Here is a 23,236-nt window from a genome sequence, read left to right on the forward strand (position 1 = left end):
GTAATTACTGCCATCTACGGGCGCAAATCATACAGGGAAAATTGGGAATTTAATACCAATCTAATGTGTGGACACGAAAAATGTGTAATGTGCGCAAGAAATACTCATTTGTGGGTTTGACCTCATTCCGATTAACAATTTGGACATATGGGTAAGTATATCGAGCGCACTTTTGCTTCCTATAACTTATCTTACCTCAGCCTTAGTTTAGGAAAGGTGCGCTCGATTTGCTTACCAAATTGAACAAGTTTTTTTTAATGCTCATGATTATACCTAAATTGTGGCCACAAATGATCATTTTAAGCACAAGTTTTATTTATTATAGTTAATACCAATTCAACCACAAAATATGAAAATAGATGTTACGTCCACAAAATAAAAATTGTTATCTTTATTATAAGTATCATGGCCAAAATCGGTATGACGTGCACTCAAAATGCTAATTTGTAGGTTGAATAGTGGCCACAAATCAATATTTTTTTGTGCAAGTACCCGAAAGTTGGGTGAAATTGACACAAGTAGTGTTCCATGTTTGACCCAAATAAGGTTATTTTCGACCCACCTGCTTTTAGAGTGTTTATGTGATTTTAATTAGGGTTGTAGGTTGCATGTCATTAGTTTCTCGTGTGGCATTTTCGTGTGGTTCACATATTGCATCCATTGTCTTGCATCCAAAATTGTTGTTAATGTTATTCTAATAAAATTACAAATCTTTATAGAACCCTTGTTCTTTGTTTTCAGATATTTTTGGTATAATAGCAATACTATTAATATGGTTTGTATGTGTTCTATAAGAAACTGATCAAATATGATGTTTTTTATTTTTATTTTGACTAAATCAGGAAGCCTGATCTCCTTTATGGGTTGAAATTACTCAACTGCAAAGACAAGCACATGGAACACTCAGTAATTCAGAAAGCTATTTATTGTATTTATGCTTCAATATTATTGTGCCTGCCGATCAAACAAACACAATCAGGCAGTAAAGACTTGCTTTTAAAAAATACACACAAAGAATAATGCACTCTTGGTGAACAATTATTTCAATATGGACAAGAATTTTGCAGCGATTCCCCTAGTAGAATTTCTTATTCCTGAACAGGTGCTGGATTGGCATAGCGGAAGGGGTCATAAAGGTCTCGTTTAAAATCATACGGGTCAAAGAAAGAGTGTGATGTCTCCTTAGCGGTTTCCACAGGGACACTTTCTTTAGCTTTTGCTTCTTCCTCTTTCACCTTCTCATGTACGGGCACCACTGTCTTGGTGGTGTCTTGGGCGGCACGCAGGGGTTGGTCAATGAGGCAGTCGGGGTCCCAGTAAGGGTCGCAATCATACTCCATAGGCTTAACAATGATGGGAGGAGGTGGAGGGGAAGCTGACTTTTTAGGAGCAGAGGAGGCTTCAGGAGGAGCATCAGCTTTTATGTCCTCCTCGGTCTTGGTTTTACAGGCGGGGTTGTGTCGCGGGTCGCACAGCACCAAGACAGCCCCGGTCGGCATGTAGACAATCTGAGGTTTGCACAGAGGGTCCTTGGGGTGGCACAGGTAGAGCTTCCGAGCATGCTCCAGAGGGTCCGTTGTGGAAGCGGGGCTGGTGGGAGGCTGGGTGGTAGTAGCGGGTGCTGCAGTGGTGGTTTGCACACCCAAGATACTTTGGTAACTGGAGGCATCTGGGCCATACGTGAGCTCCAAGTGGCGCATTTGCTGATACAACATCCTGATTCTGTCTATCTCATAGATCTAAGAGAAACAGAAAAACATTTGAAAAGGCCCAATCTTAATCAGGGTTATTATAGTTTTGGAATTTTTCATTTTAGTTCGTTTTTATTTGGCTTTGAGTTTTGTTTTTTAAATTGAGTTAGTTTTAATTCGTTTTCAGGGTAGTTCTGTTAGTTTTTATTAGTTATTTCATAAATGCTGTTTTAGTTTAGTTGTAGTTAGTTTCAGTATTAGTTTTAGTTTGTAAAAAAAAAAGTGTATTACTTGTGCGCAATATTTAAAAAAACACCATGGGAGCAACGTCATCTGAAGGTGCTTTTCTATTGGCTGCTGCTCGATGACGTCACTTTTGTGTGACACACTTTCAAATTCCTTATTCCAGTTAATATCAAAATATATCATCCCCAAAGGCTCATGCATTAAGTTGATTACCAAAGACTAAAACAAAGGACGTTTTTGCTATCATTTTAATTAGTTTCAGTTAGTTTTCGTTTTTTTTAAAAAAGCATTTTTATTTAATTTCGTTAACGAAATATTTTTTTTAATTTTTTTGTTTCGTTAGTTTTAGTTAACTAAAATAACCTTGATCTTAATACATATTTATTTCCACTCACTTAAAGCTCCTAGAACATTCAATTTCCAATCGCTACTGCCACCTCCTGACGAAAAATGAAACTGCACATACCGTTTTTCACATACGCACAACGCACATTACGTCACATCCGCATACAGGGGGCAGGAAATTCTAACCCGAATCCAGTCTGAAAACTATTGGCCAGAGACTTGCAGGAGTACCCATTGTGAACAGCTAAGGTGTTAATCTACCAATTAGAATGCATTTCAGTCATAAATGGTCAAATAAAAATCTTATTGTAAAGTTATTTTTGGGGAAAAAGTTCCATATTGCAACTTTAAAGACTTACTCCTTCAATGTGTCCGATGCTGTTGTAGAAATGGTAGTATGACTGAAAGTCAGGCAATCCTCTGTACCATTTTGGGTCTACATTCCTCTTGGGTCGGGTATTAGTCAAGAAGTCGTGCGCTTTGGCTGAATCAATGCTCACTGGATTTTGTGTAAGAGAACACAGGAAAAGAAGGGGGAAATTCAGTCAGTATCTATAAAATGTTTTTATAAGATGTGCTTATGAAATCCAAATGGTGGCTAATCAAGATCCACGATAGAGTGAATCAAAATTAACTTAATGCAGTAAACCCCAGAACATACAGTAGATTTACCACAACCAGATTAGGCACACGCCCCGCTAACTGTCAACTATATCAATCAAATACCACTACTATAACTGGAAAATGAATGCTAACTTTCTCTAGCTAGCAATTTTCGTTTGCCTTAACATCCCTATATGCAGCCTTTGGGAGTAACGGAATAAATGTACCGCCGTTACGTAAACAGATTACAATTTTTTTAAACTGTATTCCCTTACAGTTACAGGAAAAAACATGTAATCAGATTACAGGTACAATTATTAAAAATGGAGATTACTTCGAGGGATTACAATTTCTACGATGAGAGAGAGAGAGAGAGATTTGTAACTGTAACGGAATACATTTTAAAAGTACATTTTTAAAAGTAACCCTCCCAACCCTGCCTATATGTTTGAACTGCAAAAATATTTCCGCTTAAGGACTGATGTGGCTGGAATATATCCTACTCGGTTTGTTGCTTCTACGTCTTGACAAGAGATCCGCTAGCCACTAGCTAGCTCGCAAACTAACAGGCTTCTGGGCTCCTCTCGGTCATCACTTCCTCAGTTGGAAATGACACCAAGCTGTTCTGTAAATTGTGTTATCCAGGGAAGATGCATTTTGAGGGTGTAGGCATAGCTAGCTAGCTAGCTAGCTAGCTAACTGCATGTTGTAGTGATAGAAATTATTTAGCGGGCGAGTGGAGGACTCATGCTGGACGCCCAACGGCATCACTCGGCACACGGCACCTTTTTTGCCCCGCCCCACCAAAATAAATACATGAATAAATAAATACATCATAATGTCTGTAATTTTTAAACATAATCTCTGAATTCACTTCACAGTGTCATTAACCTAACATGCATGTTTTTGGAGAATATGCAAACTCCACACAGGAGTGTCTGAGCCAAGATTAAAACCCAGAAACTCTCAATTTAGTAGTCAGTTAGGCTAAATATTATTCAGTCAAACTGTACTTATAATATTTATTCCAGTACGTTTTTTATGTAGGAAAAAAAATGCAGCTCTATTCCAAACATATGTTCATTAGAATGTAAGAACAAGACAAAATACCTGCGGGATTCTTTACTCTCAACAGAGATGATGCTTCTAATAAAGCTGGAGGAGGTTAGAAGATTCATAATTATATTAAATAAAAATACAGACATTGTGAAAGAAAAAGTTACACGAATAATTTGACATTTATTTTCAAACAGACCTGGCATGACCAACAGGCAGCAAAGCATCGTGAACAGGGACACCTGAGAACTCATCCTTGGCATCTGCAAGGTAATCATCATGCAAAAATGTCCCCAAATTGACATGCAGGTACACAAACAATATATGCCGCGAATGTCAACCGCCAGTACAAACATAATGACAAACAACGGAGCATGCTCACCTGCTGCTGTAGCTCCCCTCATCTGCTCCTCATCATACTGTAACTGTTGCTAAATACTATTATCAACACTGCAGCTCATTGGCCACTAAGCAGCAAGAGGACACAACTCCAGCCCTCTTGCGTCTTCGGAGATGTGGAGGGGCTTTGATGGAAAAGAGAAACTTCAGGTGAAATTGGCTTCTGAATATACAGTTTTTGGCTCTAAATCCAATTGCCTTGACATGTGGTTAGAATCTTGATTCCAATTTTGTCTTATGGCTCGAATATGCAAAATATGAGAACATGAGCCATCCTATTGTGGAGTCTTTCTTGACAAAACATGCCCAAGCGGTAAAAATTAACCCCTGTCTCAAAACAGATGGTCAAAAAATAGAGGGGAAGTACAGCCAACTACTGTTTAGGTCTTTGGAGAAGTATGCGGGAATTTAGTAGCCTACATCAGAACCAGTCTGAGAGTTGTTGTACAAAGGTTTCCAAAAAATAGATAAGAAATGGATTATTTCATTACAACATGAGACATAAAAAAGTCCAGTCTCTCATACAGTTCTAAAAACAAATAAAACATTAGAAAAACACTTATAAAAGGCCCAAAACATATTCATGATACTGTTTTTTTTTTGTTAATATTTTTTTTAGATTCATATTTAATGTAGCCCCCAAGGATTCTATTAGAAGTAATACGGCCAGTGAAAAAAACTTTTGAGAAACATTTTTATTGATAATTTTTAAGACTATTTTCCTTGACTGTTCCTTTGTAATTTCCACTTTCAAACCAGCAAAGCTGCAATCAAGGAGCATAACACGGAGATGGCAAGTCTCAAGGTGTTCTGCCAGGTGGCTAATGGTTAACATTGCTCCGTAATTGTCTGTGCAGATGACAAAAAAATGGAAGGCTTCGAGTACCTACAACACAGCTAGCTACCAGTTATGTTTGACATGCTTTTTTTGATCTTCAAGTGAAATTACTCCTTACCATTGTAATAGTACTACTAATATACTGTCTACTAACTTCAACACAGAAGGACTGGGCTGAGATTCGAACATGGTACCGCTCATCTATGAGGAAGACGTTCTCACCACTTTTTCCACTGCGCTTGTCATCATTTACGTTTTATGTGAGGAATAATGTTTATCAAAGAATGTACACAAATCTTTGCAGAGAACGGCTGTTTTATTGCATGCTATATAAGTGTAAGTTTTTTTCTCCCAAAATTTGATAATTAAAATGTATTCATTTATTTTATTCAGATTTTTTAAAATTGTATTAAAGAATAGCTGAATTAAATTATTGTAAATCAAAAATGTACTATCTTTGTAAAATAAAAATAAAAAACAAGATAATATATCCTTTATTGAGCCTTAGGGGGGAAATCGAGGTGTTGCAGCAGTTTATAATAATAATAATAATAATAATGATAATAATAATAATTCTTTTAAAATGTATTAATTAAGGGTTTGGTCCGTTCAGCAACAGGTGGAATGTTTTCTGAAACATCATAGCTATGAATTCATCTTGTCATTAATTTATTGATATAAAGTTTATGTGTGCATCACTTTGTATACAACAATGCTTGTTTTAAAATGCTTTATAAATAAAGTTGAGTTGAGTTACAAAAAGTAAAGACAATTTAAATCAGCGTCAAAAACACGTTTTTAGAGAGGGGAGCCATCTCTGAATAAAAATTGATATTGTCCAGCGTAATAAAACAAACGACAATTTCCGTATGAATCCGCTAGTTGGCAGCACCGCCCATACAGAAACCCGGAAATGTACCTCTCCCCAAATCCCTTCCGCCTACAGGCTGTTCCACTTTTGTAGTTTCCGAATTGTTGACCTGTCAGCGTTGTAGTACAATCTGTCACTGCTCTGCTGTCTCCCCTTGCTCTGTGCTCTGTTCCACGGCTAGCACAGCGAGCACCAGGGCGTAACACCACGCCGCCAGGGGGTTGTTTCAACTTGTACCCGGCCGACAAGCTCCAAATTAGCTAACAAGTCGAACAAGTTGGCAGCTAGCATTGAGCTGGTACTCGACGGTAGTTAGCGATCTTCCTTACAGTTAGCCAGGTAGCTAGCTTTGCGAGGGGAGGGGGCACCGACAAACCAACAAGTAGCACACTGGACAAAAGTGAACAGTAAGTAAACATTTAACAGATCGAAACTACTGTACATGAAATTGTTAGCACGTTAAGTTGATGTGTTGCTTGAAGAGAGAACTAGCAGACTTAAAGCTGCTCAACCAGTGTCACTGATTATCTGCTGTCAGTTGCTTTTAGGCAGCCTTCCAGTTGATTTTCACCTTGAGAAGTTTTTAAAATAGCCTGCACAAATGCTTTCTACACAAGAGGCAGTTCTCAGATCAAATTGAAGTGCATTCCATAATTTGGGAGAATAGTAGGTTATTATTTGGTTGATTAATCGATGAATCAGATGTTCTTTAAAATGGTTTAATTTCCATCCTTTTGTTCCAAAACGGGACTTTATTTCAAATTGACAGTGCAGAAAATGTGTAAACATAAATTATATATCGGTTGATTATTGTTTTCCGAAGTAAAAAAACGAATGTTTGCAAATTAACCCCCCACAAAGATAAACGGTCTACTTTGATGGCGGATTACATACATAAAATAATATTTTATGTTTAGAGGCTGAAATGCCAAGGATTTTGACAATTTTAAATTAAACATGGAATTTAAAAGATTACTTGGTTGTAAAAGTAATTTTATTACTTTCATAATTGATTAGTTGCTGATTAATTGCTGCACCTCCACAAATTAGTTTCATATATGTTGTAATAAAGTGATTTGTTTTTAAACAATCAAGTGTACAGTAAAAAAAGAAAAGAAAAAGAGGCAGGTTTTAAGGTTTAGAATATAATCAAGTAATGATTTAATTAATAAAAATATTTTGCAAAATCAAATTGAAACATGGCATTTAAATAAAACTTCTGATAACCAGTTCTAAAAGTTTAAATGCAAATATAATATTGTACTAATAGTTCCAAAACGAAGTACTATACAAATAGACCATATTGGCTTAAAAAAAAAGAAAAGTTTAAGCCATTGTAACATGCTGCAGAGTTTGAACATTTAATTCAGTGATTCGTTTGGGTACCACAAGAAGGAGCCCTGGTACCACTTTTGGGTAAATAATAAGCTTAACTCATTCACTGCCATTGACGGCTATAGACGTAAAAACATCATTTGAACTATTTCTGTTAGTTTCACATTTTTTTCCACTTTTGTTAACAAGAGTATAAAAACCTAGAAAAACATGTATTGCTCATTTAAAACAGATATAAAATTTGTGATTAATCGTGAGTTAACAATTTAAGTCATGCGATTAATTACAATTAAAAAATGTAATCGCCTGACGCCCCTAATTTTTAATAATCTTTTCTCCCCCCCAAAAAAAAGATTGAAAAAAAAAGTCTAGGTTTTCATATTCTTGTTAACAAAAGTGGAAAAAAATGTTAAACTAATAGAAATAGTTCAAATGAATTTTTGACGTTTATAGGCGCCAATGGCAGTGAATGAGTTAAAAACTTTTGTAGGTTTATGTAAAACAGCATTTGGGTAATAGCAATTTGCATTATATGGCGTGATTTATTTTGAGTGTAATAACTAACGGTCGATACTGTCGATGAGTTTTGAATCTGACACAAAATGCAATCTTGCACCCTCTAGTATGGTTACTAAGTAAATCCTTGTTTGGGGGAATTCTCCCTGAGAGTGAGATTCCGAATGAAAGGGTTGACCGCGAAGCATGTGGTTAAACAGGACTTCTGGCTCCTGTCCTATTATAGCAGCAAGTATGATGAAATGGCGGCCGAATTGCGCAGGCTTTTATATAATGTGCACAGCTGCAGTGTTCACTCGGCATGAAGCCGAAGGAATCCCGCTTACTGGGTGTTTAAAAATAACAAATTCTTCCTTCGAGGGCTTCGAGCATTGTTTGTCGCGTGTCTTGGATCGGCCTTTAACAAAAGAAGCTGGTCTGCCTCACGAGCTGCACAAATTCTGGGTTTGAATCTTGGCTTGTTTATTTTATATTAAGTGTAGTCGAGGAAAAGGACAGTCAAGGGGCCTCGATGCAATGTATTGCAAACAAGCCGCTCAGCTGACAGCCAGTAACGTAACGAGGTCATTTGAAGTCGATAAGCATCTCATATGGTGGCCCTGCTGACTTTGTGCTGCGTCAATACCGCGTGCGACATTAGCCGGCCGCCGCACTCTTCTGGCTCCGGCTCGGAGCAGCTGTCATGCTCGTTTGTCTTCACCTTTGACTCAGATGCAAAGCACCAACGCCCCCACGCTGCAGTCCAGAAAGAGGAAACGAGACGTCTCCAATGTGGACAACGAGGTGGGAGAAAGGATTGGGAAAATCCCCAGATGCACTGTGGTGAGTTGGCACCGTGTGCGTGTGCATGTCACGAGGGTTCACTTGTTGACAACTTGTGTATCGGTGTTGCACAATGAAAACTCATTCGCTGCCAGCCTGACATTTTCAAGACATTGTGCTCGATGATTATATTGGTATGTTGCACAACATGGAGCCGTTCCTCCCACGGTGCCATCTACTGGTGGTTGTGCATTAGTAAATTTGTTTCCAGGTTTGACATTTATGGTGAGGAGAATCAGACGCTCCCCACCACCCGTCCTGTTGAAAAAACATGATTGACACAAGTGGATTTGTCCAAGGCAGTGAATGAGTTTTGAAAACAGCAAAAGAGCACTGGGCTTGTTTGGCCATTGGAAATGTTTATATTATTTTTCATGAACTGTCTGCACTTGAGGAAATACACACACAATATTGTAGGAAATGTAATTTTGTATTATTTTTGTATAGAATCAACACAAGAGTGCAATATCTGAGACCAACTTCAAGAAATTAGAATATTCCATTAAAAAAACACACACAAAATATGCTGGATTCACTCTTTCAATGGAACTACTAAAATAAGTGAACTTTTTGCCGAAATGCTAATTTCTTTGACATGCACCTGTGTACAGATATCGACATACTAGTGACCTGACTTGAAAGTTTTTCAAGATACACGCCATCATTAGTTTATTTATTAATATATTTTTACCTGATTTGCGCTCTAGCAGTAATAGGGCAATAAATCAGCAACTATCAAAATTGTCTATTAGCATTTCAATGGCATTTTTTAGCATTAAGCATTAAGATAGCATTAGCATCACACTTGTTTGTTTGTAAAACACAGCAAGTAATTAGCTGTGTTTTATGTTTAGTTTTAGTATAAACCTACTGTGAGTTACTAATTGTGTGTTTAGTTTTACAGTAAATGTATGCAAATCCGCAACTATCAATGTTAACCGTTAGCATGTCAATGGGATTTTCCATTTAAAATCAGCCTTAAGCTAGTGTGTGCTATTTTTAACGTCAGATTGTTTGGTTGTTTGGTTGTTTTGAAAACACAGCAAGTAATTAGCTGTTTCTGGATTTGCGAGCAAAATTTTGACTTAGCACTGCTAGCTTTGGTCACAATGAACTGAACAAGCCACAATTTGGCAGTTAGTGAACAATTCTTCAAAGGCAAAGTGCTTTCTTCCAAGTTGTTTATGTTCACCCCCAGTCGAAGTTTACTGTGAAAAGAAAAACATGTTTGCATGTGTTTTTAACCAAACCATGTCTTATGAGAGTCTGCTAGCTTAACGCTAACACTCAATGCAAAACGCAATAGATGGGCTAACAAAACTAGTGTTGGCGTAGTATTTTAAATCCTTTAGACAAACACCCACGCACATTTTCTTTAGCCTTGGCTAAAAAACAAATATTACTCGAGCTTAGGTGTTACGTCTTCTTCTGTTTCAACTCCCTCATTTAGTAAGCCTTTATGTGTTATACTGCCCCCTGGTGGCATAGGAGTGCACACCAGGAGCCACTGAATGAATGAAAGCATGAAATCATGATGCACAACAAATCAGAATATATTCTGTGTGACCCCAAACTTTTGATCAATAGTGTATACTGTCTATTATTCTAAACATTATATAACGTATAAGCAGCTGCGCAGGCCCTTGAGCGCTCCGTAACCTTTTCGTGCCGCTTGTGGGGCTCCCTCAGGGGTTGAAGCATCCTGCGCCTTTCGCCGATGAGCTGGTGCCAGCCAACGCGCAACCCTACGAGAGGGTCAACATGGAGGAGGCCAAACGGGGAACGCGGCGTGAGTCGAACCGCCATTGATGGATCGTGTCTTCCACTTCCACCGCGTCGTTTCATCGCACGTCAACAGAATTCACCACCCATGCTGTTTTCTGTCGATTCAGCGGAAAGGCCGGTGCGGGTGTACGCAGACGGCATCTTTGACGTTTTCCACTCAGGACATGCCCGGGCTCTAATGCAGGCGAAATGCCTCTTCCCAAACACACACCTCATAGTCGGAGGTAAGTGCGAAATTGAAATTGAAAATCGCCAATCACTAATTACTGATTTAAACATAAAGATGCCAAAAAATGGGCACAAATGTTGATCGTGTTTTTTTTTTTGGGTTTGTGTTTGAAGTGTGCAGCGACGACCTGACGCACAAGTTCAAAGGCTTCACAGTCATGAATGAAGACGAGCGCTACGACGCCATCCGACATTGCCGCTACGTGGACGAAGTGGTGCGCAACGCCCCCTGGACGCTAACGCCAGAGTTCCTCGCTAAACACCGCGTGAGTGGATGAGAGGACCTTCGAACCTGTCACCTTGCCGTTTTGTATTTTTATTTTTAGGTCTGAATCCGTTGTCGATTTCCACCCCCCCCCCCAGATTGACTTTGTGGCCCATGACGACATCCCCTACTCCTCGGCAGGCAGCGATGACGTGTATAAGCACATCAAGGAAGCAGGTAGGAGCTGAGATTCGAACCCAGAACCTGTGACCTCAGTTGCCTCAACAAAATGGCTGAGTTTGTTTACACGATGCTATCATCCAACGCGCAGGCATGTTTGCGCCCACCCAGCGGACAGAAGGCATCTCCACCTCCGACATCATCACGCGCATCGTCCGCGACTACGACCTGTACGTCCGGCGCAACCTGCAGCGGGGCTACACGGCCAAGGAACTCAACGTCAGCTTCATCAACGTAAGAAAAACGCTCGGCACGTCCACAATCCGTCAGGCGGGGAGCGCGGACGCATACGTGATCGTGTTTGCTCGTTCCCCAGGAGAAAAAGTACCACCTGCAGGAGCGCGTGGACAAGGTGAAGAGGAAGGTACGAGACGTGGAGGAGAAGAGCAAAGAGTTTGTCCTGAAGGTGGAGGAGAAGAGCATCGACCTCATCCAGAAGTGGGAGGAGAAGTCCCGGGAGTTTATCGGCAACTTCTTGCAGATGTTTGGGCCCGAGGGCGCGCTGGTGAGAATGTCGGCTGTTCTTTTTGATGACACGGCAAGAAAAACAAAACATCAGAAGTGTTGCAATGGAAGCTGGCTGATAGAAATTAGGAAAGCAGAGGCGGTTTTCTTTCCTGTCATGCAAAAAATCCAGTAACCGAAGCGATGACTTCAGCTTTTTTTTGCCATGTTCTCATTCACTGACACCCATGTCACTCACCAGGCTCCTTAAAGCTATGCACACTGAAAGGTATGGTTTGAAGGATTTATTTTGGTCTGTTTCTGGGCGGAGATTCAACGTTTTTCTTCCAGCCAAGCTACGGAGACAAGCTACTATCAGTAGCATATCGTCGCTGTCCTGTGAAAAATGTCCATTTTTGTCATTTTTTACATTTTTACGTTTGTGGGATGAAACTGAATGCAGACATCCCAAAAACAAAACAAAAAAAAAAGGACCCAAGTGTTTTTCACAGAAGAGTGACGATATGCAAATTTTGCTGTGCGAATGCGTGCTCCTGATTGGTGGGCTGCTTTCATGCTCATTCCTGGTTGTTGGCTGCTTCCTTGAGTGTCAGTTTTGAATGTTGTGTTTACAAACATCAACAGAAAAACTTCAGACCATGCCTTTACAGTCACAGATGCTACAGTAGAACATGAGGATGGCGACCCCAAGTGGACAGAATAATACCTGCACCTCACATACTGTTTGGGTGTTCAAATCAAAAGGTTGATTCTACTTTTTTCCGTTCTCTACTAATCAATAGTAGTACACAACATAAGTTTTAGGGAATTCAGACGCTTTGCCCAAAAACAGCTTTTTGCGTAAACAAACTTATTGAGCAAAAGAGTGACTTGATGCGATTTTTTCTTTCTTTCGTGATACCACTAACTGGTAATGGACAAATGAAGCTTCATGAAGCATGTAATATTTTGGACACCTCTAGATGGCACTCCTTGGTTTAAAGATGCAGTGGAAATTCAATACAGTTCAATTGCATTAGCCTTTATCTTTAATCCAAGAGCACCATCTAGAGGAGTAAAAAAATATATCGTGCTTCATGATACATCATTTACCCGTCACTAATTCTATGAAGCAGTTAATTCAACATTTAGGAATGGGATTGCAAAATAATAATCTACCGTGAAATCCCATGAATAAATACTTTTTTTTCTCCATATAAAATGATTCCAATTCATCCATAGTCTCTCAAGAAAAAAACTACAGTGTACTGAAATATATCATCTTAATGTTACTAGAAGACACTCTTTTATGTTTGTAAACAGAAGCACATGCTGAAGGAGGGCAAAGGTCGCATGCTGCAAGCCATCAGCCCCCGCCAAAGCCCCAGCAGCAGCCCCGCCCGCGAGGAGCGCTCGCCCTCGCCCACCTTCCGCCTGCCTTTCTTCAACAAGACCTCCCCGCCCCCCTCGCCATCGGCTCACCACAGCGGCGCGCGGGGATACCTCATCAGTGAGGAGGATGACGACGAAGATGACGACAACTAACAGCGGCCCTCCCGGCCAATTTTACTTTGGTTTTCTTGCTTCGTTTTCCCTCGAGCACCCGGTTCTGTTCTTTTTGTTGTCCAAATTGAGCACTTGTCACCTGTTTGTATACTTTTATTTTCTTATTTTTGTTCACTAGTTTATTACGTTTGTAAGATGGCCTCATGATCATCATCATGAGAAATGTTGACTTTATAAACTCACTTTTAGGGTTACTTACTTTCATCTATGGAGCCACAGTCCTTTTAATGTTAATTTACAGCTCGTCCATGCAGTTTTTCTTTGTCCTACTAGTTTCCCCATATGAGCAAAAAACAAATTTTTTCAGCTGCTTCAAATATCTGAGCATGTCCTGTCTTGTGTTCTAAAAATATATCAAGTGTGATCATGGCACATAAGCAAAAAAAAAATCCTGTCCATACTAACTGGTCATAACTTTAGGCACAGCTGCTTGTCTAATGTGACCCAATACACAAGTTGCACCAAAAATGAACCGACATCTTCATTAGAATGCACATGTGTACCAATTGTTGTGACTTACACTCTAACAAATCAGGATCATGTTTGCTACTGGAATAATCATTTCACTTGTGTCGAGGGTGTCTTATTAAAAGTGTTTTGTTGTCTCATTGTGATGACTAATGTCAGCGGCTCCAGCGGTCAGTTGTCAGCCACCGCTTCGATGCTAGTATACATGTTTGTTTGTTTTTTAAGTGTATTTTAATCTTTGTTCATTTTACTGTTTGGGGATCATCGAGGCCCTCCATGTAAGAATTGGAAAGAGTAAAATGGGATCAAAGTATTATTAAACGTGTTGGCCAAAACGTGTTGACTGTGTGACAATTATTTGTTAATTCATTGTTTTTATTATGTCTTATTGTGCCCAGGACTAGATTTGTTGAAGACTCACTGATTGTCATATTACAATGATCCAAGAAAAGAAAACACTATAGCGCAGATTCCCTCCACCTACCCCCGACCACAAAATTAACCATACCACGTTTTCCTTGTTGCAGCCTTCTAATTCCGACCACAAGTAGGACATTTGTTTTGCTGATAGGGATTCTGCTACAAAGACAACAGTACGAGTTTAAAAATAAATCTTAAAACTTCAGTTTCACGCTCTGTTCTATATGGCTTTGAAATGCACTGTCACGTGATATTGGGTTTCCATCCACCCATTTTTATTTGAATTTTCAAGAAATGCGAAAATAAAACTGAATTGATATGCGAGAAATACGAAAATGGGCTCAAAAAAAGCAAAAAGTTTTTACGCATACAGGGGGGTGGATTTTGAAGCGTATAGAAAAAAAGAAAATACTAATTTGGGCGATGGAAATAGGTTTTGCAAATAAAAGCTGGCAAGACCGGATATTACTTCAGACGTACTTTGTAGTCCCAAAGCAAGGGCAGACGATAAAGTAAGGTATTTTTGGGGGGGACAAAACAGAAATCTTTTCGGGATTAATTAAAGAAGCGAATATTAATGCTATTTTAGATGAAAAACAGCAAAGAAACGCTACGGTTTATCAAAAATTACAAAAGAAAACTTATACGACCCCTGGTAACCCTAAAGTAAAAATCAAGTTTGAACCCCTAACCCTAATGTAAAAGCCTAGTTTGAAACACCAACCCTAATTTGAAACCCTAGTTTGAAACCCTAACCCTAATTTGAAACCCTAACCCTAATGTAAAACCCTAGTTTGAAACCCTAACCCTAATTTGAAACCCTAGTTTGAAATCCTAACACTAATTTGAAACCCTAGTTTGAAACCCTAACCCTAATTTGAAACCCTAGTTTGAAACCCTAACCCTAATTTGAAACCCAAGTTTGAAACCCTAACCCTAATGTAAAACCCTAGTTTGAAACACCAATCCTAATTTGGAACCCTAGTTTGAAACACCAACCCTAATTTGAAACCCTAACCCTAATTTAAAACCATAGTTTGAAACCCTAACCCTAGTGAAAAACCCTAGTTTGAAACCCTAACCCTAATTTGAAACCCTAGTTTGAAACCCTAACCCTAATGTAAAACCCTAGTTTGAAACACCATCCCTAATTTGAAAACCTAGTTTGAAACACCAACCCTAATTTGAAACCCTAGTTTGAAACCCTAACCCTAATTTGAAACCCTAGTTTGAAACCCTAACCCTAATGTAAAAACCTAGTTTGAAACACCATCCCTAATTTGAAACCCTAGTTTGAAACACCAACCCTAATTTGAAACACCAACCCTAATTTGAAACACCAACCCTAATTTGAAACCATAGTTTGAAACCCTAACCCTAGTGAAAAACCCTAGTTTGAAACCCTAACCCTATTGTGAAACCCAAGTTTGAAACCCTAACCCTAGTGAAAAACCCTAGTTTGAAACACTAACTCTAATGTGAAACCCTAGTTTGAAACCCTAACCCTAATATTAAACCCTAGTTTGAAACCCTAACCCTAATATAAAACCCTAATTTGAAACCCTAATGTAAAACCCTAGTTTGAAACCCTAACCCTAGTTTGAAACCCTAGTTTGAAACTCTAACCCTAAAGTAAAAATCCTAGTTTGAACCCCTAATCCTAATGTAAAAGCCTAGTTTGAAAAACCAACCCTAATTTCAAACCATAGTTTGAAACCCTAATTTCAAACCCTAGTTTGAAACCCTAATCCTAATGTAAAACCCTAGTTTGAAACCCTAATTTCAAACCCTAGTTTGAAAACCTAATTTCAAACCCTAGTTTGAAAACCTAATCCTAATGTAAAACCCTAGTTTGAAACACCAAGCCTAATTTGAAACCCAAGTTTGAAACACCAACCCTAGTTTGAAACCCTAACCCTGATTTGAAAAACTTGTTTGAAACCCTAACCCTAATGTAAAACCCTAATTTGAAACCCTAGTTTGAAACCCTAACCCTAATATAAAACTCTAGTTTGAAACCCTAACCCTAATTTGAAACCCTAGTTTGAAACCCTAACCCTAAAGTAAAATCCTAGTTTGAACCCCTAATCCAAATGTAAAAGCCTAGTTTGAAAAACCAACCCTAATTTCAAACCCTAGTTTGAAACCCTAATCCTAATGTAAAACCCTAGTTTGAAACCCTAATTTCAAACCCTAGTTTGAAACCCTAATCCTAATGTAAAACCCTAGTTTGAAACACCAAGCCTAATTTGAAACCCAAGTTTGAAACACCAACCCTAGTTTGAAACCCTAACCCTGATTTGAAAAACTTGTTTGAAACCCTAACCCTAATGTAAAACCCTAATTTGAAACCCTAGTTTGAAACCCTAACCCTAATATAAAACTCTAGTTTGAAACCCTAACCCTAATTTGAAACCCTAGTTTGAAACCCTAACCCTAAAGTAAAATCCTAGTTTGAACCCCTAACCCAAATGTAAAAGCCTAGTTTGAAAAAACCAACCCTAATTTGAAACCCTAGTTTGAAAAACCAACCCTAATTTCAAACCCTAGTTTGAAATCCTAACCCTAATTTGAAACCCTAGTTTGAAACCCTAACCCTAATATAAAACCCGAGTTTGAAACCCTGACCCTAATGTAAAACCCTAGTTTGAAACCCTAACCCTAAAGTAAAATCCTAGTTTGAACACCTAACCCTAATGTAAAACCCTAGTTTGAAACCTTAACCCCAATGTAAAACCCTAGTTTGAAACCCTAACCCTAATGTAAAACCCTAGTTTGAAACCCTAACCCTAATTTGAAAAACAAGTTTGAAACCCTAACCCTACTGTAAAACCCTAGTTTGAAACCCTAACCCTAATTTGAAACCAAAGTTTGAAACCCTAACCCTAAAGTAAAAATCCTAGTTTGAACCCATAACCCTAATGTAAAAGCCTAGTTTGAAAAACCAACCCTAATTTGAAACCCTAGTTTGAAACCCTAACCCTAATTTGAAACCCTAGTTTGAAACCCTAACCCTAATGTAAAACCCTAGTTTGAAACCCTAACCCTAATTTGAAACCCTAGTTTGAAACCCTAACCCTAATTTGAAACCCTAGTTTGAAACCCTAACCCTAAAGTAAAAATCCTAGTTTGAACCCATAACCCTAATGTAAAAGCCTAGTTTGAAAAACCAACCCTAATTTGAAACCCTAGTTTGAAACCCTAACCCTAATTTGAAACCCTAGTTTGAAACCCTAACCCTAATGTAAAACCCTAGTTTGAAACCCTAACCCTAATTTGAAACCCTAGTTTGAAACCCTAACCCTAATTTGAAACCCTAGTTTGAAACCCTAACCCTAATGTAAAACCCTAATTTGAAACCCTAACCCTAATTTGAAACCCTAACCCTAATGTAAAACCCTCATTTGAAATCCCAACCCTAATATTAAACCCTAATTTGAAACCTTAACCCTAATTTGAAACTCTAACCCTAATTTGAAACCCTAGTTTGAAACCCTAACCCTAATGTAAAACCCTAGTTTGAAACCCTAACCCTAATTTGAAACCCTAGTTTGAAACCCTAATCCTAATTTGAAACCCTAGTTTGAAACCCTAACCCTAATGTAAAACCCTAGTTTGAAACCCTAACCCTAATTTGAAACCCTAGTTTGAAACCCTAACCCTAATTTGAAACCCTAGTTTGAAACCCTAACCCTAAAGTAAAATCCTAGTTTGAACCCCAAACCCTAATGTAAAACCCAAGTTTGAAACCCTAACCCTAATGTAAAACCCTAGTTTGAAACCCTAACCCCAATGTAAAACCCTAGTTGGAAACCCTAACCCTAATTTGAAAAACTAGTTTGAAACCCTAACCCTAATGTAAAACCCTAGTTTGAAACCCTAACCCTAATTTGAAACCAAAGTTTGAAACCCTAACCCTAAAGTAAAAATCCTAGTTTGAACCCCTAACCCTAATGTAAAAGCCTAGTTTGAAAAACCAACCCTAATTTCAAACCCAGTTTGAAACACTAACCCTAATTTGAAACCCTAGTTTGAAACCCTAACCCTAATTTGAAACCCTAGTTTGAAACCCTAACCCTAGTGAAAAACCCTAGTTTGAAACCCTAACCCTAATGTGAAACCCTAGTTTGAAACCCTAACCCTAATTTGAAACCATAGTTTGAAACACTAACCCTAATGTGAAACCCTAGTTTGAAACCCTAACCCTAATATTAAAGCCTAGTTTGAAACCCTAACCCTAATATAAAACCCTAATTTGAAACACTAACACTAATGTAAAACCCTAGTTTGAAATCCTAACCCTAATGTAAAACCCTAGTTTGAAACCCTAACCCTAATGTAAAACCCTAGTTTGAAACCCTAACCCTAATGTAAAACCCTAATTTGAAACCCCAACCCTAATATTAAACCCTAATTTGAAACCCTAGTTTGAAACCCTAACCCTAATGTAAAACCCTAGTTTGAAACCCTAATCCTAATTTGAAACCCTAGTTTGAAACCCTAACCCTAATTTGAAACCCTAGTTTGAAACCCTAATTTCAAACCCTAGTTTGAAACCCTAATCCTAATGTAAAACCCTAGTTTGAAACCCTAATTTCAAACCCTAGTTTGAAACCCTAATCCTAATGTAAAACCCTAGTTTGAAACCCTAACCCTAATGTAAAACCCTAGTTTGAAACCCTAAACCTAATGTAAAACCCTAATTTGAAACCCCAACCCTAATGTAAAACCCTAATTTGAAACCCCAACCCTAATATTAAACCCTAATTTGAAACCCTAGTTTGAAATCCTAACACTAATTTGAAACCCTAGTTTGAAACCCTAACCCTAATTTGAAACCCTAGTTTGAAACCCTAACCCTAATTTGAAACCCAAGTTTGAAACCCTAACCCTAATGTAAAACCCTAGTTTGAAACACCAATCCTAATTTGGAACCCTAGTTTGAAACACCAACCCTAATTTGAAACCCTAACCCTAATTTAAAACCATAGTTTGAAACCCTAACCCTAGTGAAAAACCCTAGTTTGAAACCCTAACCCTAATTTGAAACCCTAGTTTGAAACCCTAACCCTAATGTAAAACCCTAGTTTGAAACACCATCCCTAATTTGAAAACCTAGTTTGAAACACCAACCCTAATTTGAAACCCTAGTTTGAAACCCTAACCCTAATTTGAAACCCTAGTTTGAAACCCTAACCCTAATGTAAAAACCTAGTTTGAAACACCATCCCTAATTTGAAACCCTAGTTTGAAACACCAACCCTAATTTGAAACACCAACCCTAATTTGAAACACCAACCCTAATTTGAAACCATAGTTTGAAACCCTAACCCTAGTGAAAAACCCTAGTTTGAAACCCTAACCCTATTGTGAAACCCAAGTTTGAAACCCTAACCCTAGTGAAAAACCCTAGTTTGAAACACTAACTCTAATGTGAAACCCTAGTTTGAAACCCTAACCCTAATATTAAACCCTAGTTTGAAACCCTAACCCTAATATAAAACCCTAATTTGAAACCCTAATGTAAAACCCTAGTTTGAAACCCTAGTTTGAAACTCTAACCCTAAAGTAAAAATCCTAGTTTGAACCCCTAATCCTAATGTAAAAGCCTAGTTTGAAAAACCAACCCTAATTTCAAACCATAGTTTGAAACCCTAATTTCAAACCCTAGTTTGAAACCCTAATCCTAATGTAAAACCCTAGTTTGAAACCCTAATTTCAAACCCTAGTTTGAAAACCTAATTTCAAACCCTAGTTTGAAAACCTAATCCTAATGTAAAACCCTAGTTTGAAACACCAAGCCTAATTTGAAACCCAAGTTTGAAACACCAACCCTAGTTTGAAACCCTAACCCTGATTTGAAAAACTTGTTTGAAACCCTAACCCTAATGTAAAACCCTAATTTGAAACCCTAGTTTGAAACCCTAACCCTAATATAAAACTCTAGTTTGAAACCCTAACCCTAATTTGAAACCCTAGTTTGAAACCCTAACCCTAAAGTAAAATCCTAGTTTGAACCCCTAATCCTAATGTAAAAGCCTAGTTTGAAAAACCAACCCTAATTTCAAACCCTAGTTTGAAACCCTAATCCTAATGTAAAACCCTAGTTTGAAACCCTAATTTCAAACCCTAGTTTGAAACCCTAATCCTAATGTAAAACCCTAGTTTGAAACACCAAGCCTAATTTGAAACCCAAGTTTGAAACACCAACCCTAGTTTGAAACCCTAACCCTGATTTGAAAAACTTGTTTGAAACCCTAACCCTAATGTAAAACCCTAATTTGAAACCCTAGTTTGAAACCCTAACCCTAATATAAAACTCTAGTTTGAAACCCTAACCCTAATTTGAAACCCTAGTTTGAAACCCTAACCCTAAAGTAAAATCCTAGTTTGAACCCCTAACCCAAATGTAAAAGCCTAGTTTGAAAAAACCAACCCTAATTTGAAACCCTAGTTTGAAAAACCAACCCTAATTTCAAACCCTAGTTTGAAATCCTAACCCTAATTTGAAACCCTAGTTTGAAACCCTAACCCTAATATAAAACCCGAGTTTGAAACCCTGACCCTAATGTAAAACCCTAGTTTGAAACCCTAACCCTAAAGTAAAATCCTAGTTTGAACACCTAACCCTAATGTAAAACCCTAGTTTGAAACCTTAACCCCAATGTAAAACCCTAGTTTGAAACCCTAACCCTAATGTAAAACCCTAGTTTGAAACCCTAACCCTAATTTGAAAAACAAGTTTGAAACCCTAACCCTACTGTAAAACCCTAGTTTGAAACCCTAACCCTAATTTGAAACCAAAGTTTGAAACCCTAACCCTAAAGTAAAAATCCTAGTTTGAACCCATAACCCTAATGTAAAAGCCTAGTTTGAAAAACCAACCCTAATTTGAAACCCTAGTTTGAAACCCTAACCCTAATTTGAAACCCTAGTTTGAAACCCTAACCCTAATGTAAAACCCTAGTTTGAAACCCTAACCCTAATTTGAAACCCTAGTTTGAAACCCTAACCCTAATTTGAAACCCTAGTTTGAAACCCTAACCCTAATGTAAAACCCTAATTTGAAACCCTAACCCTAATTTGAAACCCTAACCCTAATGTAAAACCCTCATTTGAAATCCCAACCCTAATATTAAACCCTAATTTGAAACCTTAACCCTAATTTGAAACTCTAACCCTAATTTGAAACCCTAGTTTGAAACCCTAACCCTAATGTAAAACCCTAGTTTGAAACCCTAACCCTAATTTGAAACCCTAGTTTGAAACCCTAATCCTAATTTGAAACCCTAGTTTGAAACCCTAACCCTAATGTAAAACCCTAGTTTGAAACCCTAACCCTAATTTGAAACCCTAGTTTGAAACCCTAACCCTAATTTGAAACCCTAGTTTGAAACCCTAACCCTAAAGTAAAATCCTAGTTTGAACCCCAAACCCTAATGTAAAACCCAAGTTTGAAACCCTAACCCTAATGTAAAACCCTAGTTTGAAACCCTAACCCCAATGTAAAACCCTAGTTGGAAACCCTAACCCTAATTTGAAAAACTAGTTTGAAACCCTAACCCTAATGTAAAACCCTAGTTTGAAACCCTAACCCTAATTTGAAACCAAAGTTTGAAACCCTAACCCTAAAGTAAAAATCCTAGTTTGAACCCCTAACCCTAATGTAAAAGCCTAGTTTGAAAAACCAACCCTAATTTCAAACCCAGTTTGAAACACTAACCCTAATTTGAAACCCTAGTTTGAAACCCTAACCCTAATTTGAAACCCTAGTTTGAAACCCTAACCCTAGTGAAAAACCCTAGTTTGAAACCCTAACCCTAATGTGAAACCCTAGTTTGAAACCCTAACCCTAATTTGAAACCATAGTTTGAAACACTAACCCTAATGTGAAACCCTAGTTTGAAACCCTAACCCTAATATTAAAGCCTAGTTTGAAACCCTAACCCTAATATAAAACCCTAATTTGAAACACTAACACTAATGTAAAACCCTAGTTTGAAATCCTAACCCTAATGTAAAACCCTAGTTTGAAACCCTAACCCTAATGTAAAACCCTAGTTTGAAACCCTAACCCTAATGTAAAACCCTAATTTGAAACCCCAACCCTAATATTAAACCCTAATTTGAAACCCTAGTTTGAAACCCTAACCCTAATGTAAAACCCTAGTTTGAAACCCTAATCCTAATTTGAAACCCTAGTTTGAAACCCTAACCCTAATTTGAAACCCTAGTTTGAAACCCTAATTTCAAACCCTAGTTTGAAACCCTAATCCTAATGTAAAACCCTAGTTTGAAACCCTAATTTCAAACCCTAGTTTGAAACCCTAATCCTAATGTAAAACCCTAGTTTGAAACCCTAACCCTAATGTAAAACCCTAGTTTGAAACCCTAAACCTAATGTAAAACCCTAATTTGAAACCCCAACCCTAATGTAAAACCCTAATTTGAAACCCCAACCCTAATATTAAACCCTAATTTGAAACCCTAGTTTGAAACCCTAGCCCTAATGTAAAACCCTAGTTTGAAACCCTAACCCTAATGTAAAACCCTAATTTGAAACCCCAACCCTAATATTAAACCCTAATTTGAAACCCTAGTTTGAAACCCTAACCCTAATGTAAAACCCTAGTTTGAAACCCTAACCCTAATTTGAAACCCTAGTTTGAAACCCTAACCCTAATTTGAAACCCTAGTTTGAAACCCTAATTTCAAACCCTAGTTTGAAACCCTAATCCTAATGTAAAACCCTAGTTTGAAACCCTAATTTCAAACCCTAGTTTGAAACCCTAATCCTAATGTAAAACCCTAGTTTGAAACCCTAATCCTAATGTAAAACCCTAGTTTGAAACCCTAGTTTGAAACCCTAATTTCAAACCCTAGTTTGAAACCCTAATCCTAATTTGAAAAACTTGTTTGAAACCCTAACCCTAATGTAAAACCCTAATTTGAAACCCTAGTTTGAAACCCTAACCCTAATATAAAACTCTAGTTTGAAACCCTAACCCTAATTTGAAACCCTAGTTTGAAACCCTAACCCTAATTTGAAACCCTAGTTTGAAAGCCTTACCCTGAAGTAAAATCCTAGTTTGAACCCCTAACCTTAATGTAAAAACCTAGTTTGAAACCCTAGTTTGAAAGCCTTACCCTAAAGTAAA

At 38.0% G+C, this 23,236-nt stretch overlaps 2 protein-coding genes across 3 annotated transcripts; one reads left to right on the forward strand and one right to left on the reverse strand.

Annotated features, from left to right (window-relative positions):
* Positions 1–1,088: 1,088 nt before the first annotated feature.
* and3 (actinodin3) lies at positions 1,089–4,195 on the reverse strand. The gene is made up of 3 exons (XM_077556345.1): positions 4,141–4,195; positions 2,642–2,781; positions 1,089–1,739 (listed from the first exon to the last, which is right to left on the reverse strand). The coding sequence occupies exons 1-3, from the start codon at positions 4,193–4,195 to the stop codon at positions 1,089–1,091; spliced, it is 846 nt and encodes a 281-aa protein (XP_077412471.1).
* A 1,942-nt stretch (positions 4,196–6,137) lies between these two features.
* Positions 6,138–13,993, forward strand: pcyt1aa (phosphate cytidylyltransferase 1A, choline a). 2 transcript variants are annotated; one of them, XM_077558917.1, is made up of 9 exons: positions 6,138–6,456; positions 8,612–8,722; positions 10,412–10,511; positions 10,615–10,731; positions 10,850–11,001; positions 11,099–11,177; positions 11,272–11,414; positions 11,497–11,685; positions 12,948–13,993. In XM_077558917.1, the coding sequence occupies exons 2-9, from the start codon at positions 8,612–8,614 to the stop codon at positions 13,167–13,169; spliced, it is 1,113 nt and encodes a 370-aa protein (XP_077415043.1). In that variant the 5' UTR covers positions 6,138–6,456; the 3' UTR covers positions 13,170–13,993. The 2 variants fall into 2 exon arrangements, with proteins under 2 accessions (XP_077415043.1, XP_077415044.1); XM_077558918.1 differs by having other exon boundaries at positions 8,612–8,683.
* Positions 13,994–23,236: the final 9,243 nt, after the last annotated feature.

The sequence above is a fragment of the Vanacampus margaritifer genome, chromosome 2, assembly GCF_051991255.1.
Source record: "Vanacampus margaritifer isolate UIUO_Vmar chromosome 2, RoL_Vmar_1.0, whole genome shotgun sequence".
In the NCBI taxonomy this organism is placed as follows: domain Eukaryota; kingdom Metazoa; phylum Chordata; class Actinopteri; order Syngnathiformes; family Syngnathidae; genus Vanacampus; species Vanacampus margaritifer.